A 13,436-nucleotide genomic window follows, 5' to 3' on the forward strand; every position below is an offset into this window, starting at 1 on the left:
CAAGGGACAAAGCATCTAATAAAATGGAAGCTAGGAATTACTTGCACATGATGGATCTTGTATCCACCACGGTCCACCTCGTTGTTGTAAATGATACTTTGGACGACTTTTAAAGGTGGTTCCATGAATCTAGCTAGCGTTTGCTTTCGCTTGAGAATTCAAATTTAGGGTAAAAATGTTTTCGACAGCCACTTTGCACACTGAAATACTGAATACATCTTAGAGTTAAAAAGTAGAACTTTCCATAAATGGTTGCTACTACAGGAGAAAGAAAAAAGAAAAAACGACAACTTATGTTTGGAGACTGGCCAAGATTGAAAAAGAAAAAAAGATAAAATGCGGTTTCATCTGCAAGGTAATCTGCTGGACTCTGAGACTTCTCAAATCAAGACACACAGCTATAGGAAACAACTTAAGAATTGACATATCAACATCTCCAACAGAGAGACCCACCAAAACCCATCAATGACATAGCGTGGAAATCCCAAAGAGGCCACATGATGGGAGTTCTGATTCAGATTCTCACCAGCCAACTTGGTTCTTGAATTGGGTTCAAGCACTGCGACCTCTTCTTGCTGGCATGGTTTTACCCCATACGGGACATGTCTGGCTGACTTCAAACCAACCTGGTAGCAAAGATTCGGGTTGCTCCATGCCCCAAACCGCCTTCCCATTTTTCCGTAAAACCCTTCAGAGAAATTAAGCTCTCCTGTAAGATTGTTCCCGTTTAGGTAGAGAGAAGAAACGCAAGGTAGAATAACTAGCTTTGTAGGGAGCTTGCCTGTGAGATTGTTGTCACTCAGACCCAGATATCTTAATCTTTTTAATTTTGATATGGACTGGGGTATCTCTCCTTTCAAGCCAGTGTTAGAAAGATCCAAAATGACCAGGTTGTGTAGGTCATGCCACTCAAGGCACATAAGGACTCCTCCAATGGGGTTGTTAGACAAGACCAACTGTTCCAAGGAATACATCCCTTGAAGTGACTTAGTTAAGCCGCCTGAGAACTTGTTGTTTCTAAGGTCCAATAGGGTCAGATTCTTTAAATTACTAATCTCACTCGGAAGCATCCTTTCCAGTTGATTGTTGCTCAAATCAAGCTTCAAAAGTGAGGTCAGCCTTCCAAGAGTCGATGGCAAAGGCCCAGATAGCGTATTCCTACTTAAATCAAGTATAAGTAATTGACTCAACCCCCCAAAACTCTCAGGGATGGGACCAGTAAACCAGTTCCCAGCAAGAACTAGACGCTTCAAGTTGATCAAGTTGCCAATATTTGTAGGTAATTTCCCAGTTAATCCACTTTCTAATAGCACTAATGACTGGAGCTTCTCGAACATTCCAAAGCTAGAAGGAACTTGTCCAATGAGACCGGGGTTTGATCGGAACTCTAATGATTCTAAGCTGCCAGCAAGCTTCTCCCAGTCATTGGAGGGAATGGCTATGGGATGTCGTCGGGGAGAGACGAAGCAATTGAAGAATGATAGAGTTTTGAGGTGCTTAAGCTCAAAAAGCTTTGGTCGGAAGTCAATATTTGTGGCACAATCAAGAGAGTTGTCATGAATGGGTCCAATATTTAACGCAGTGACATACCAAAGCCCATCAAACAGATCACAAGAGACACCCTGTAGAATAAAATAAGAAAACTATTAAACTTGTCGAGCAAGAGGCAACATTCGCACGGTTATGTCCATTTAGATGTCTGAAACATATGCTCCTGTGAAAATTGAAGTCCATCGCTTGGTACGAAATAGTGGCTAAATAGAGTGACTTTTATATTGATGAAATGTGGGTAATGCACTGTACTCACTCACCATGTGCAAGGTAATAATCTACCATACGAGGCGGCTCAAAAGACATGTAAATTTACTGCAAAAGAAGGGGTATCTAGAGCTTGAAGATTTTGTGAGGGCAATTTCTCTAAAACGTTGGTTTGAGGATGCAAGTACAGAACTGTCGCGCAAAAAAAGTCCTGATGTCTCGAGATTAAAGATATTTGTGAGCGGAATTTCACCAAAATGTTAAGATATAGGATGTAATTAGAAAACTAGAAGGCTCAAGACTTGTCATGTTTCATTTTCAGCTTTCTTCAGAATATTATAAATCAGTTCTCAGTAACTTCGTGGGCTAGGGATAAATAATCCGGCCAACAACCAGCTTTCTTCTTTGCTAGTGTTTCTGTGAGATGATTTTCAGAATTTAAATAACATAATTCCTTATCTGCGAACCTACTTACCATTCATGATGATGATGGATGATCATCGTGATGATTAGAATCTTCTAGGTGTCAAAATGCTTATGGGTTTCCTCCACCAAAAACATTCTATTTTGACACAAGAATGGCGAATATCCTCCCGTACTAGTTACACTTCAATGCCAATGATACTCATCCATTTCTATGACATAAAAAGGATATGATTGGAGTGTTCAGAGTACTACTGTATAGATTAATATTCAATGGCTTTTAAACGATGACCATGAGTGAAAAACAGAAGTGCTTGTATCAACGTACAAGGAAAAGGTAGTCACATGCCAGTTATGCAAATCCACACTCCACAGACCACAGTAGAGATAGGTGAGGGCAAGCAGTACCTGTATAGGAGTCCACCCACAGGGATCTGGATACAGAGCTGAGCCATTCCACCAATCGCCCACAAAGCCCTGTACAGTAGAGTACAGAGCTTCCTTCTCTGTTTTTTCCATTGGAGCTACTACATCCTCGTCCGCTTCTCCACAGCACCAAGCAGCCAAACAAAATATGAATACAGCAAAAATGACATTACTGATGGTAGTAAAGCTTTTCATGGATATTCAGAATCTTCCAAATCGAAAAAGAAAATGGATCACAGGAACGTTGATGCAGAGAAAAAATGGCAACCCAGAGGGAAGAAGCTAGTTGAAGTTTAGCAAACATTTAGCGGTCCTATTACATGGCCCTTTCACCTTTTATCCATAAAAATCAAAGCTTGGTATTTTTGAAGTAAGTAAAAAAGAGTTCTTGATAGGAGAGAGAGGAAGAAATAGACCCAGAAGAACAATGTACACGACACACAAATAAAACAACACAGATGTGGACATCAAAATGAACAAGTACACGATTCCCTTCAGAAAGTCATCTATATTCCGGACAGTTATAAATAAGTGAGCGATATCCCACGAAATGTTGAATGAAGAAGGTAAACGAAGGAAACACAGAACAATGGTAAAAAACCTGAGGTCTCTCTTGTGTTTATGGAATTGCTACGGAAGTGCCATCTTATATAGCAGCGAGGACCAGGTATCTAAGCCCAGGTGTCGAATTCAATGTAATAATGTAAAGACAACAGTTATAAAACGGAACAGTAGTAACTGAAGACTCCGTGGCGAAGGTGAAAAGTAGGGTTGCTCTTTATATGGCTCTGCTTTTGCTCCATTATCAGGTTATGTTATGAATGCCGTTTAATCAATATTCGTCGTTAAATTTGGCTTTATTGAATAGGTTCCTAGAGACAACGTAAAAGGATTGGGAGATGGAGATATGGTCAAGGTGAGAAATGATAGTTGCAGTCGTGAGTGTGCAACACAATTATTTTAAAAAAATAAATAAATACGAAATTCATATAAAAAGAAAATTAATTTTTTAATAATAAATCTCACTCTTTTTTAAAATGACTATAAGACGTTTACGTATTAAACGACTGTATATAGTTAAGGTTGCGAAGTAGTTTTAACTTTTGGTAAGGGTTTAGAAGTTTTTTTTTTCGACTTTTTGTTGGGGGGAGAGAGGAGGGGACCATTACCCATGCAAGATAGAGATGCATGTTGGTGCATTCGATACAAAGTTGGATTTATCTTTTCCTTCCTTCTTCACCCTCTTTGAGCTGTTGGATTCTTATGTGTTTTCTGAAACACAGAAGAAAATAGTCAAAGACACAAGGACAGCGAGGCAAAGTGGCTCAGCTGCAGTTGAATGGGCTGGTAGTGACTGATTTTTCATTTGTGTTCTTTTTTATTGATGGAATATTAGGAGTGTAAAAGGACGAGCAGACTCGTAGAAACCGAAAAGAAAAAGGGTTTTGGAAGCTCAAAGCCTGTTCTCTTCTCTGTCCTACTTAAAAAGGTCCATCAAGAAACTCAAAAGACAAAAGACTTGGTAACTTATTTTCTCCTTTTGGTTGGATAGATCATATGTATTGCATATCCAATCTAAAGTCCAAAGGCTAGAGCCGAGAGGGTGTAGGTGGGGCGTGAATATATAGTATATACGACCTTACAATTTTACTTCACTCCGAACTTGAGCTGCATTTTTCCAACTGTAGACTCCCTCTCTCAAAGAGAACCAAAGGCAGAGGCCAGAGTACAAGGACTGAGGAGAGTTATGGCTTTAAAAAGAAGAAAAAACAATAGCTTTAGAACTGTGGACCACACTGTCTTGGGTTGTAGGGGTATACAAAACTAATAAGTAGGCACCCTCCACACAATGCTTTAGGTTTTTTCGACAGGTCTACCCTATGCTGACAAGTCATTTTCCGCCTTTGCCTTTACGAGGTATCTCCACTTCCAGAGAGACGGAGAGAAGAGGGAAATAATAGAGTTTGCTATCTCTTTCATGCAGAATAATTACATCTCCTTCGTTTTTTTAGGAAGAGGAATACCAAGTACCTACAAGACAAGAACTTGGGGTTTACAAAAATCCCAAACCAAGTCCTAATCAAACTAAAACTATATTAACTATCAATACAATGTTAAAATGTAAACTAAATGTAAATTACTGAAGTAACCACCCTCTAAAAGTAAAGCACATGGAAATTAGTAGCAACTACAATCTATGTCTCAATTTTGGCAAACCAGTTAGATCCAATTTTAATTACATCTCCTTCATTTAATTTGATATTATTACTAATTTATTAGCCCTCATTTGTTCCTGTTCTTTTCTTAAATCAATTACCCATCTATATAGTTGGAATTATTAACCCTTCATTTACCCAAGTTGTAGAATTTAAGAAATGAATTCTGGAAATCTTTCTCCACTACTTCATTGGTTTAGGAGACAACTTGATGATGGAGTTGGTTTAGAAGGAATCAAGACTTGCGAGTCGACTAGAAAGAATGGCATTGGGACCAACTGCCAAGTGCCCGAGCAAACTGACCAACTTGCTATTATGAGAGTCAGTGAAATAGAATGGTCTTGGCTAGCTTTAAATTCTACAGTTGTCTCATTTCTAAACCTTTTTGTGAAAGGAAATAAGTACATGAAGATGTCAGTCCAATGGTCCAACAGGCCTCAACTAACTTGTCCCACTTATTTTGGTTGTTTTCACAACAAATTTGCTTAAAGAGTAGTGTAAACTGAACTGGCAATTGGCATGTTTGTTCCTTCTACCACACATCATTGCTGTAATAAACTAGACCATGAAGAAAGCCCACCATCAATCGGCCATATCCGGTTTAAATAAGGTGGTGCATTTAAATGTTTCGAGATGGACACAATCATCTGTGTAGTGTGGAAGAAGCATCTGATTTGCGTCCTGAGAATTTTTAAAAGTGAGACCCTTTCTGGGAAGGAAACCAAACCCAAACCAAATAATAAAACAAGGGCTACCAAGCCAAGAGATTTTGGCCATCTTTAGGAGACATGGATGAAACGGGAGGTTGGCTCCATGCGCAACAACATATGTGCAAAATATTCTCTGGCTACCGATTCCAACACTTAAATATGTGAACTGACGCTTTTGTAAAGAATATGTTGAAAGAAAAATTCTAAACATGTTGAAATTACATCACCATGATGCTTTATGATATCAATAACATGCTGTAACTAGTAACATCATGCATCAGAAGTCCTAAACTGAAACCACCCCTCCACAATCGCCAAACTTTTTTCTACCCTCAAAACTACGACAGGAGAAAAAAAAAAATGCTTACAAATCTCATCAACTAAAGCTAGAAGCCCTCAATTACATGACTTTCAAATGGTTCATACTCTGGTAAAAGGGGAGAGCGAAGGAGGGGGAGCTCCTAGAGTGAACTGAAGAAAAAATCGCATCATCATGTTGTGAAGAAAGTCCATATCTTCTTTCCTATTGACACTTCACCAGGACGATCCGACTCATCACCATAGTCATCTTCAGCCTCATGGATTGTGCTCCCACTCTCGTCTTCATTGCCAAATTCTGGTGTACCATTTATTTCCTCACTCAAATCAGCTAACTTTGCCACATCAGCATCATCATTAACAATCTCTGGTGTTTTGAACTGCATTATTACAACAAATAAAAGAAACAAACAAATTACTGAAAATATACTTCGGGAAATTGCAGTAACAGACATCTTAGAACATGTGCACACTGAGAAAAAGAAACATGCATGCAGAAAACAGGAAAGGCGAGTTTTACCCTAACAACTCTATCTTCAGAGATCTCCACACTTTTTACCGTCGTAATGTGCACTAATTGTGTGAGTTGGCCATTCTTGCCAGCAACACCCACTGATGGTGCATAAACAGCTTCAGGTATTGGTTCTATTTCCACCGCATCACCACCATCAGCTTCTTTCTCCTTTGTCGTTGTCAGGTCAGCTGGGGGGTCTTGAGCTGGGAGTGAACCTGCACTGATCAATATTTAGACGATATTTTAGAACTACCAACATTTTTCTAGACAATTACAACTAAGTGAACACGATCAAAACATGCATTTATGTTTCAATAAATGAATTAAACTCTTTAACCCCAAATGGTAAGAGAAAAAAACATATTTAATATTTCAATAATAGTACCTTCTATATAAAGATATTATAGTAACTTTCATGTTTAGCCATTAACCTTCCTTGTCCTCTTTTCATGCTATTTACCTTTTCTAGAGTTTTCTCACGAAAAGCCCCCAAGGAAAATCACAAGAGGGATACGTCAGTAACCTTCAATTTCAAAAGTTCCAACATTACAAAAGAGGATTTGCTATTTAATTTTCTAAATTATAATGCCAGATAGCTGTATAGGTTAAAAAGTTCTTGCACAGAGGCATTGTTTCTGACATTGATTCCTGTTTTTCCATTTGAGTCAAGAGTCAAATCCCAAAAATTGATTCTGTTGCTCCAGAATTAGCAATTTAATGGATAGCAACATGCAACTCCCCAGCTTGAGAAACATGATTAGATGATTACTAAATGCATACATAAATTTTCACAAAGTCCTTCACCCACTGATCTTTAAAAACGAAGTACAGGAGACTATGAATTGACAGGAAATGACATGGAACTGGGAGAAGCAGAAAAGCTCTATTTTTTTTATAAGAAACGAATTTCATTAAAAAGTGCAAAAGGTGCAATCTAGGTACACTTGATGCATATGAGAGAAAAATTATTGAGTGAGCACTTTTTTCCAAGTGATAATATGTAATTAAAATTTTACTCAAAATCTGAAAGCAGACAGCATTCGATAATATTGAGGAAACCAAGGATGTGCTTGTTGACATGTTGGGCATGGACTAGCCAAGACTATATTTCTAATTTTTGCTTTTTGCTTGTACCTTTTATTTTTAATAAAACAAAAGAAAAGGCACAAGCAAAAACTCATAAATACTCAATGGCAAAGAGCTTCAATCTATTTATTATTCTCTTGTCATATAAATACATTTTTGGCATATTCTCAACCCTTTGTCACAGCCATAAAATTGGTCGCCCAGTGTCCCAGCCATAAATACATTTTTGACATGTTCTTCATGGTTATCTGCATTGACTGGCGCGACTCACTGATGCAAGGAATTAAGAAACTTACATCTTATGACGCCTGAGATTGTATCGCTTCTCTACTGGAGTTTGCACGATTGAAACAGCAGTTTGCCGCCTCTTTCTGCGTCCACCAGCTGTGACACTTTCAGAATGCTCTTCACTATTCCCAACATCTTGCTCACTCTCTGTTATCCTTGAGGTTTGCGCATGTTGTCTCTTCCTTGCATTTTTACTAACTACAGTCTCAGTATGACTGGAATCACCCCTGCTTTCCTCATCGGTATGGTTCTGTCTTGTTTTCTCAGGGGTTTCCTTGAGAAAAACCTTTGCATCTTCAACAACCGCCTTCACAGAGCGTGTCCTATGCACTCCTGACTTGCGTTTTCCCCCAGGCTTCCGCCGAACAACCCTAAGTTCTGATTGCAGGGAATCATCGGGAACTTTTTCTACCTTACTATCCATGTGGCTATGATCATCAGCAGATGGAGCAGACACATTATCCACCTCCCCAATGATGCTATCAGATTGGAGCCGCTGGACATCGTAAGTGTTGGCAGCCATCCCAAGAGATGGCTGTGGCTCATCCTTGGAAATAGCATACCCTTTGGCTCCTTTGCCAAGCATAGCAGGCTCCCTTTTATTTTCTACATTTAGCAGAATAGGTGATGATGGGGATGACTCGGTCAAAACTGGAGCAGCAACATGCTCACTCTTTTTACCTGGGGATATTTTAAAAATCTTTGAGGTGCATTTTCGGATCCACGACAGGTGCCCCCCAGAGTCAGAAAATCCAAGATCAGTAGCAGCTACGTTGCCTTGAGAGCTCTTCAAAATTTCATCACCCAGCCTTGGCAGAGAAATAACCTCCCTATCTTCCATATCAGGTACTTGGAGGTCAGAGAAAACAAACTCCCTTGTGATTTCCCCACAAATTTTGCAACTCTTCAGCTTCTCAACAAATGCAAGGAATAGACTTCTTTCCTCAATAAACTGTTCCCGCTGCATCTTGAGCTTCCTGCTTAAATCACCAAGCTCATCGATATCTTTACGCATTTCAAGTTGGTTTACTTCCAGTTGCTTCTGGTTCATTTTAAGCTCTTCTGTTTCCTTCTGTATTCTATGCCTCTCAGATTTCACCTCCTCCCATTGCTTCTCAGCAACTTCATTCAAATGACGAATACTATTACGCTCTCTTTCTCTCTCCTCCTCAAATGCTGTTTCTCTTTCCTGCAGGCGCTTCTCCATTTCTTCACGCCTATTCCGAATATCATTCTCCAGATCCCTTCTCCGCAATTCAAACTCTTGAAGCCTTTGATTGTGCTCATTCTGAGCTTTCTCAGATAGAGCTAAATTTTCATGCCTCATTAAGGATGCAAATGATGCTTTCTCCTGTTGAAGGGCTTCCAACTTCCTCTTTATTTCATCCTGCACTACATATCTCTCTTTTTCCAGCCTACCTTCTTCAGAGCGCTGTAATTTCTCCAATTTTTCTCTCTCTTCAGCAGTTTGCCTTAGCTCCCTACTAATTTCAGCTCTTTTCTCATCCAACAATTCCCACTCTTTCTCAAACTTCTCCCTTTCAAGTTTCAAATCTTCACCTTCCTTCAAAAGCAATTCCTGCTGAAGTCTGTAATTCTCTATTTCCTGCTTCAATTGTGACTGTAGACAGATGTGCTCTGACCTCTCCCTCTTACTTATCTTCAGTTTCTCACTCTCTTCATGGAGTTCTCGCTTCTGCTGAGTATTTTCATCCCTTATCTTCTTAATCTCATCTCTGAGACTTTGCAGACTCTCTTGATCAGTAAGTATTTGCTGCTTTTCCACCTCCAACCTTTTCTCATCAGCTTTAATGGCATTTTCCATATCTCTAAAAGATTTCATTTTCATTTCAATGTCCTTCTCTTTCTCATTCATTCTCTCCTCCCTCTTAACCATAAGCTGTTCTTGTTTTGTCAACTTTTCTTTCTCATGGTTGATTTTGGCCTTCTTCTGCTCAACCTCATCTAACTTGCTTCTATGTTCCTCATTAAGGGATTTCCTTTTCTCTTCTAGTTCCAGCTCAAACCACTGCAATTTTGTATCCAGATTTGCCCTTTGCTCATCAAGAAGCTTCTGAATTTCCACCTGAGATAAAAACCAGAACTATTAACTGATAGACTGCTGAATCACTCACACAACTAAAACCCATTCAAGCCCCTTAGAGCATAAATGATGCCACATATCATACATAGTAGGACCCCTATTTGATCTATAAGACCGAAAAATACACATATACATGCAAAGAAAATAAGGTTCTGCATCATTCACTATAGCTATCTCTGTCTACAATACCACAAGTTGAAGCATCTATTAACAAATCATGAGCAAATATACATTTCCTTCTTAAAAAATGATCGGATTTATAATCATCCCCATAACAACTCCAAGAGTCAAAAGGATAATGGGGGATCCTTTTTTCCTACAAAAAGTAACATTCAAGTCACCATGCCTAATTGTAGATAAAATTATAGATTACCATGATAAGTATTCCAATCAATTTTATTATAATCGAAGAAATATTCTATACACCCAAACCATAGCATCAAGACACCACAATATGGTCCAACCCTCAAAGCCTTTTAAGCTATACAGATTCCATTATGTTATTACACAAATGGTCAGCTCAATGAGAGAGAGAGAGAGAGAGAGAGAGATATCAGTGCAAAAGTAGTCATATTTACTAGAATTCCAAAGCGACAAAGCTAGTTAAACTACATACATAACTGTAGAGGATCAATGAAATTTTACACGGGAAAAAAATAAAACACAAGTTGTAATTAAACTTTTACAGAGCAGGGAAAAGGTGTCGGAACTTACTCTCTCTCTAGCCTTAAGCTTCTCTTCCAACACAAGTAATTCCTTCTCCTTCATCTCAAGGAAGCTTCTCAGAGAGTCGGCCTTCTGTGATTCAAATTAACAAAAAAAAAAAAGAATTATGTATAAAACCATCAACGAATTATTAAAATAGCTTAGCCAAACAAGAGACCCACTTTCTCTTTTGCAATTACGTCTTCCAGTCTTATATTGATATCATCCTCCTTCTCTTTTAATGTTGAGTTGCATAAATCGATCTTCTTTTGAGCCTCTTTGAGGTCCCTCTCTTTCTGTTTAAGAGTTGCATCAAGTTCATTTGCTGTCTGCTCTCTTTCATTAAAGATTTTCCTACTCTTGAGTAGCCTCTCCTCCCCTTCCTGCAGTTTCCTCTCCCACTCTCGCAAGTCTTCCCTTTGCTTATAAAAAATTTCTTTATGTGCTTCTTGCCTAGGCACAATTAAGACATGTAAGTTTGATGCAAAACAAAAATTGCAGCAAATCCCATGTTCCATAAAAAGTGTGTGTGTGCATGTGCACATGTGCCTCTGTGACCAGGTATACTGTATATATATGATCAGCGACAATGACATCAAAGATGTTGAAAATAAATCATACTCAGCCGTTAAGGATAGACGCTCCCTCCGAAGAACACTTTCACGACCCTCCACATTTTGCAATCTCATCTCCAATTCTGAGCTCTTTCTGTTTACCACAGCAAGCTTGGCTTCAGCAACATGCAACTTTTCCTCTACCTCCAAAGATTTCTCTTCAGTTCCAACAAGCAAAGTGTCAACATTAGCCAACTTTGCCTCAGATTTAAGCTTGATTTGGTCACGCTCCTCTTGAACCTCACGTATATCCTTTCCAAGCTGCACCCAAAAAACACAACCAATAGATCAATAGCCAAGACCCCAAGATACTAAAGTATAATCCATATTCAAATAAATAAGCCCAAAACAAAGAGAATGAACAAACTGGGACCCATTCCTTGAATACTTATGATTTACAGAGGAGCATTCCATAGCTGCTATATCTGAATATAAACTTCTTTCAAGGATGGTACAGAATCCAGATATCACTAAATCTAGTGGAAAGAAATTTGTTAGACCAGGAAGGCGTCGAAGAATGCAAGATGTCAACTCCATAGACTTTATAAAGATAAGAAGGATAAGTCAAGTCGGTCCGGTGGGGTTACTCCAGATCAGTTATTAAAAAGTTAAATTGACACTGGTATAGATTATTAGAAGAATTGTGCAGGGATCATTATAGGGTTTTTTTGTTTTACATTTTTTTTTAAGATGATAATTAAGCAAAAATAGCCAACAGTAGGATATGATAATATTTGCATATATCACGTATAGCTTATTAAAAAAGCATTTATCACATATTAAAAAAAATGTTCCACAAAGTATAGCATTGGTAACCAAAGACACGTGCTGCATGCATATCAAGATCATCAATAGCAGGCGATCATAAACAACCAAGATGAAGAGAGAACTTTGAAGATGCAGTAAAGATAAAAAGCAGTAGCATACATCTCTCACGCGCTGCTTCTCAGCAATCAATATTTTCTTCAAATTCTCTTCTCGCTTCTCAACTTCAGAGAGAGCAATTAAATGTGCCGACTGCTCCCGTTTGAGGATCTCCTGCGTTTCAGACAGAGCTTGCCCCAGTTCTTCATACTTCATAGTCCAGTCCCTCTTCTCAATCAAGAGAAGCCCCATGTTGTGCTGGTAGTTATAAAGCTGCCCAAAATGATATTTTAGCAGATGATATGAGATAATTCCTTGAATAGAAGGCTTCAACATTGATGAAAGTTTCAAAGTATATCATACTGCAAATAGAAAAACCAGAAGATCGCACAGCACAAAGAACAGAAATATAAGGCAATTGCTGCCCCAAAATTTCTTGATTGAGGTAATGAAATAAAAGTTATTTTCACTTCGAAATTAGAATGAAGGAGAAAACAAAAAGCCAATCAAGCGATCAATTTGTAAAACTTAGAAAAGGGTAACCAAAATCGAGCATTGAAAGGAGATTCAATAACCTTCTCACACTAACCTCGTTCTGAAGCTTCGTGATCTTATCCAAAAGCGCCTCGCGGTCCTTCCTCTCCATCGCCGTCTCGTCCAACAACCCCGCCTCCCTAAACCGTTTCCAGTCCTCCATATCCCCAGTATCCAACCCCGCCGAGCCTTTGCCGCTCAGCGAATGTTGGGGCGGCGGTGGCTGCTCTGGGACTTCAACAAACGCCACTGCCTTGCCCTTTCCAGCTGAAGTACTCCTGGGCGCTACCGTAACCGCCGGCCACGCATTCCTCTGCGGCGTCGGCGTGAACATTTCGGAGGAATCTCAAAGATTCATAAACCAAGAAAGAAAAGAAAAAAGGGGGGGAACGCCAAACTAAAGATTCCTTAAAAACCCTAGAATCCCTGACCACGCTGTTCCATATGGCGGGGAAACAGGGATAATCGAGAAAAATAGCAGTAGTTTCTGGAGGATTTCATCGGAGTAAAAACAAAAGATTGGAATTGAGCAATCGGGGGAAATGAGTGAGTGAGGGGAGGGGAGGGGAGGGGAGGGGAGGCGAGGAAGGCTCGCGTTGTTTTGTTTGGTCGTGTTTGTGTCGTGGGTTGGTGTGATTGGCGTTATTAGAAGAAACTGTGTTAAGTTTAGGGGGAATTAGTGAGCATCTAATTCTACCAGTTATATTGTTAACATTAATTATTCAAATTTCGTCGCATCATTTTTATTTATTAGAAAACACCATTTTGCCCTCCCATTTGTACCTAATTTGACTGTTTGGCAAATTTTTATTTATTTATTTAATAATTAAAAAAATGATTTTAAGTATATTGAATTTTTTTAAATTTTTTAAAGTA

The 13,436-nt window shown here is 39.0% G+C and overlaps 2 protein-coding genes across 5 annotated transcripts; both read right to left on the reverse strand.

The window, feature by feature from the left end:
- Window positions 1-225: 225 nt before the first annotated feature.
- Window positions 226-3,305, reverse strand: LOC108993263 (piriformospora indica-insensitive protein 2-like). Of its 2 annotated transcripts, XM_018968120.2 has the most exons (3): window positions 2,590-2,661; window positions 2,234-2,393; window positions 226-1,622 (listed from the first exon to the last, which is right to left on the reverse strand). In XM_018968120.2, the coding sequence occupies exons 2-3, from the start codon at window positions 2,234-2,236 to the stop codon at window positions 399-401; spliced, it is 1,227 nt and encodes a 408-aa protein (XP_018823665.1). In that variant the 5' UTR covers window positions 2,237-2,393; window positions 2,590-2,661; the 3' UTR covers window positions 226-398. The 2 variants fall into 2 exon arrangements, with proteins under 2 accessions (XP_018823665.1, XP_018823663.1); XM_018968118.2 differs by lacking the exon at window positions 2,234-2,393 and having other exon boundaries at window positions 2,590-3,305.
- Window positions 3,306-5,686: 2,381 nt separating this feature from the next.
- LOC108993276 (protein CROWDED NUCLEI 3-like) lies at window positions 5,687-13,150 on the reverse strand. Of its 3 annotated transcripts, none has more exons than XM_018968133.2 (8): window positions 12,616-13,146; window positions 12,090-12,299; window positions 11,170-11,423; window positions 10,731-11,001; window positions 10,558-10,638; window positions 7,748-9,825; window positions 6,372-6,585; window positions 5,687-6,231 (listed from the first exon to the last, which is right to left on the reverse strand). In XM_018968133.2, the coding sequence occupies exons 1-8, from the start codon at window positions 12,892-12,894 to the stop codon at window positions 6,025-6,027; spliced, it is 3,594 nt and encodes a 1,197-aa protein (XP_018823678.1). In that variant the 5' UTR covers window positions 12,895-13,146; the 3' UTR covers window positions 5,687-6,024. The 3 variants fall into 3 exon arrangements, with proteins under 3 accessions (XP_018823678.1, XP_018823677.1, XP_018823680.1); XM_018968132.2 differs by having other exon boundaries at window positions 10,558-10,641; XM_018968135.2 differs by lacking the exon at window positions 5,687-6,231 and having other exon boundaries at window positions 6,436-6,580; window positions 10,558-10,641; window positions 12,616-13,150.
- Window positions 13,151-13,436: the final 286 nt, after the last annotated feature.

The sequence above is a fragment of the Juglans regia genome, chromosome 6, assembly GCF_001411555.2.
Source record: "Juglans regia cultivar Chandler chromosome 6, Walnut 2.0, whole genome shotgun sequence".
Lineage (NCBI taxonomy): Eukaryota > Viridiplantae > Streptophyta > Magnoliopsida > Fagales > Juglandaceae > Juglans > Juglans regia.

What these genes read in the sequence shown, in the direction of transcription:
- LOC108993263 (XM_018968118.2), bottom strand. Translation starts at nt 2,802, where the DNA reads ATGAAAAGCTTTACTACCATCAGTAATGTCATTTTTGCTGTATTCATA. An exon ending in GTGGGTGGACTCCTATACAG is followed by an intron (nt 1,623 to 2,589) that starts GTACTGCTTGCC and finishes TTTATTCTACAG; the next exon opens with GGTGTCTCTTGTGATCTGTT.
- LOC108993276 (XM_018968132.2), bottom strand. Translation starts at nt 12,894, where the DNA reads ATGTTCACGCCGACGCCGCAGAGGAATGCGTGGCCGGCGGTTACGGTA. An exon ending in TCACGAAGCTTCAGAACGAG is followed by an intron (nt 12,300 to 12,615) that starts GTTAGTGTGAGA and finishes CATTTTGGGCAG; the next exon opens with CTTTATAACTACCAGCACAA. An exon ending in AGCTTAAGGCTAGAGAGAGA is followed by an intron (nt 9,826 to 10,557) that starts GTAAGTTCCGAC and finishes TTTTTATCTCAG; the next exon opens with GTGGAAATTCAGAAGCTTCT.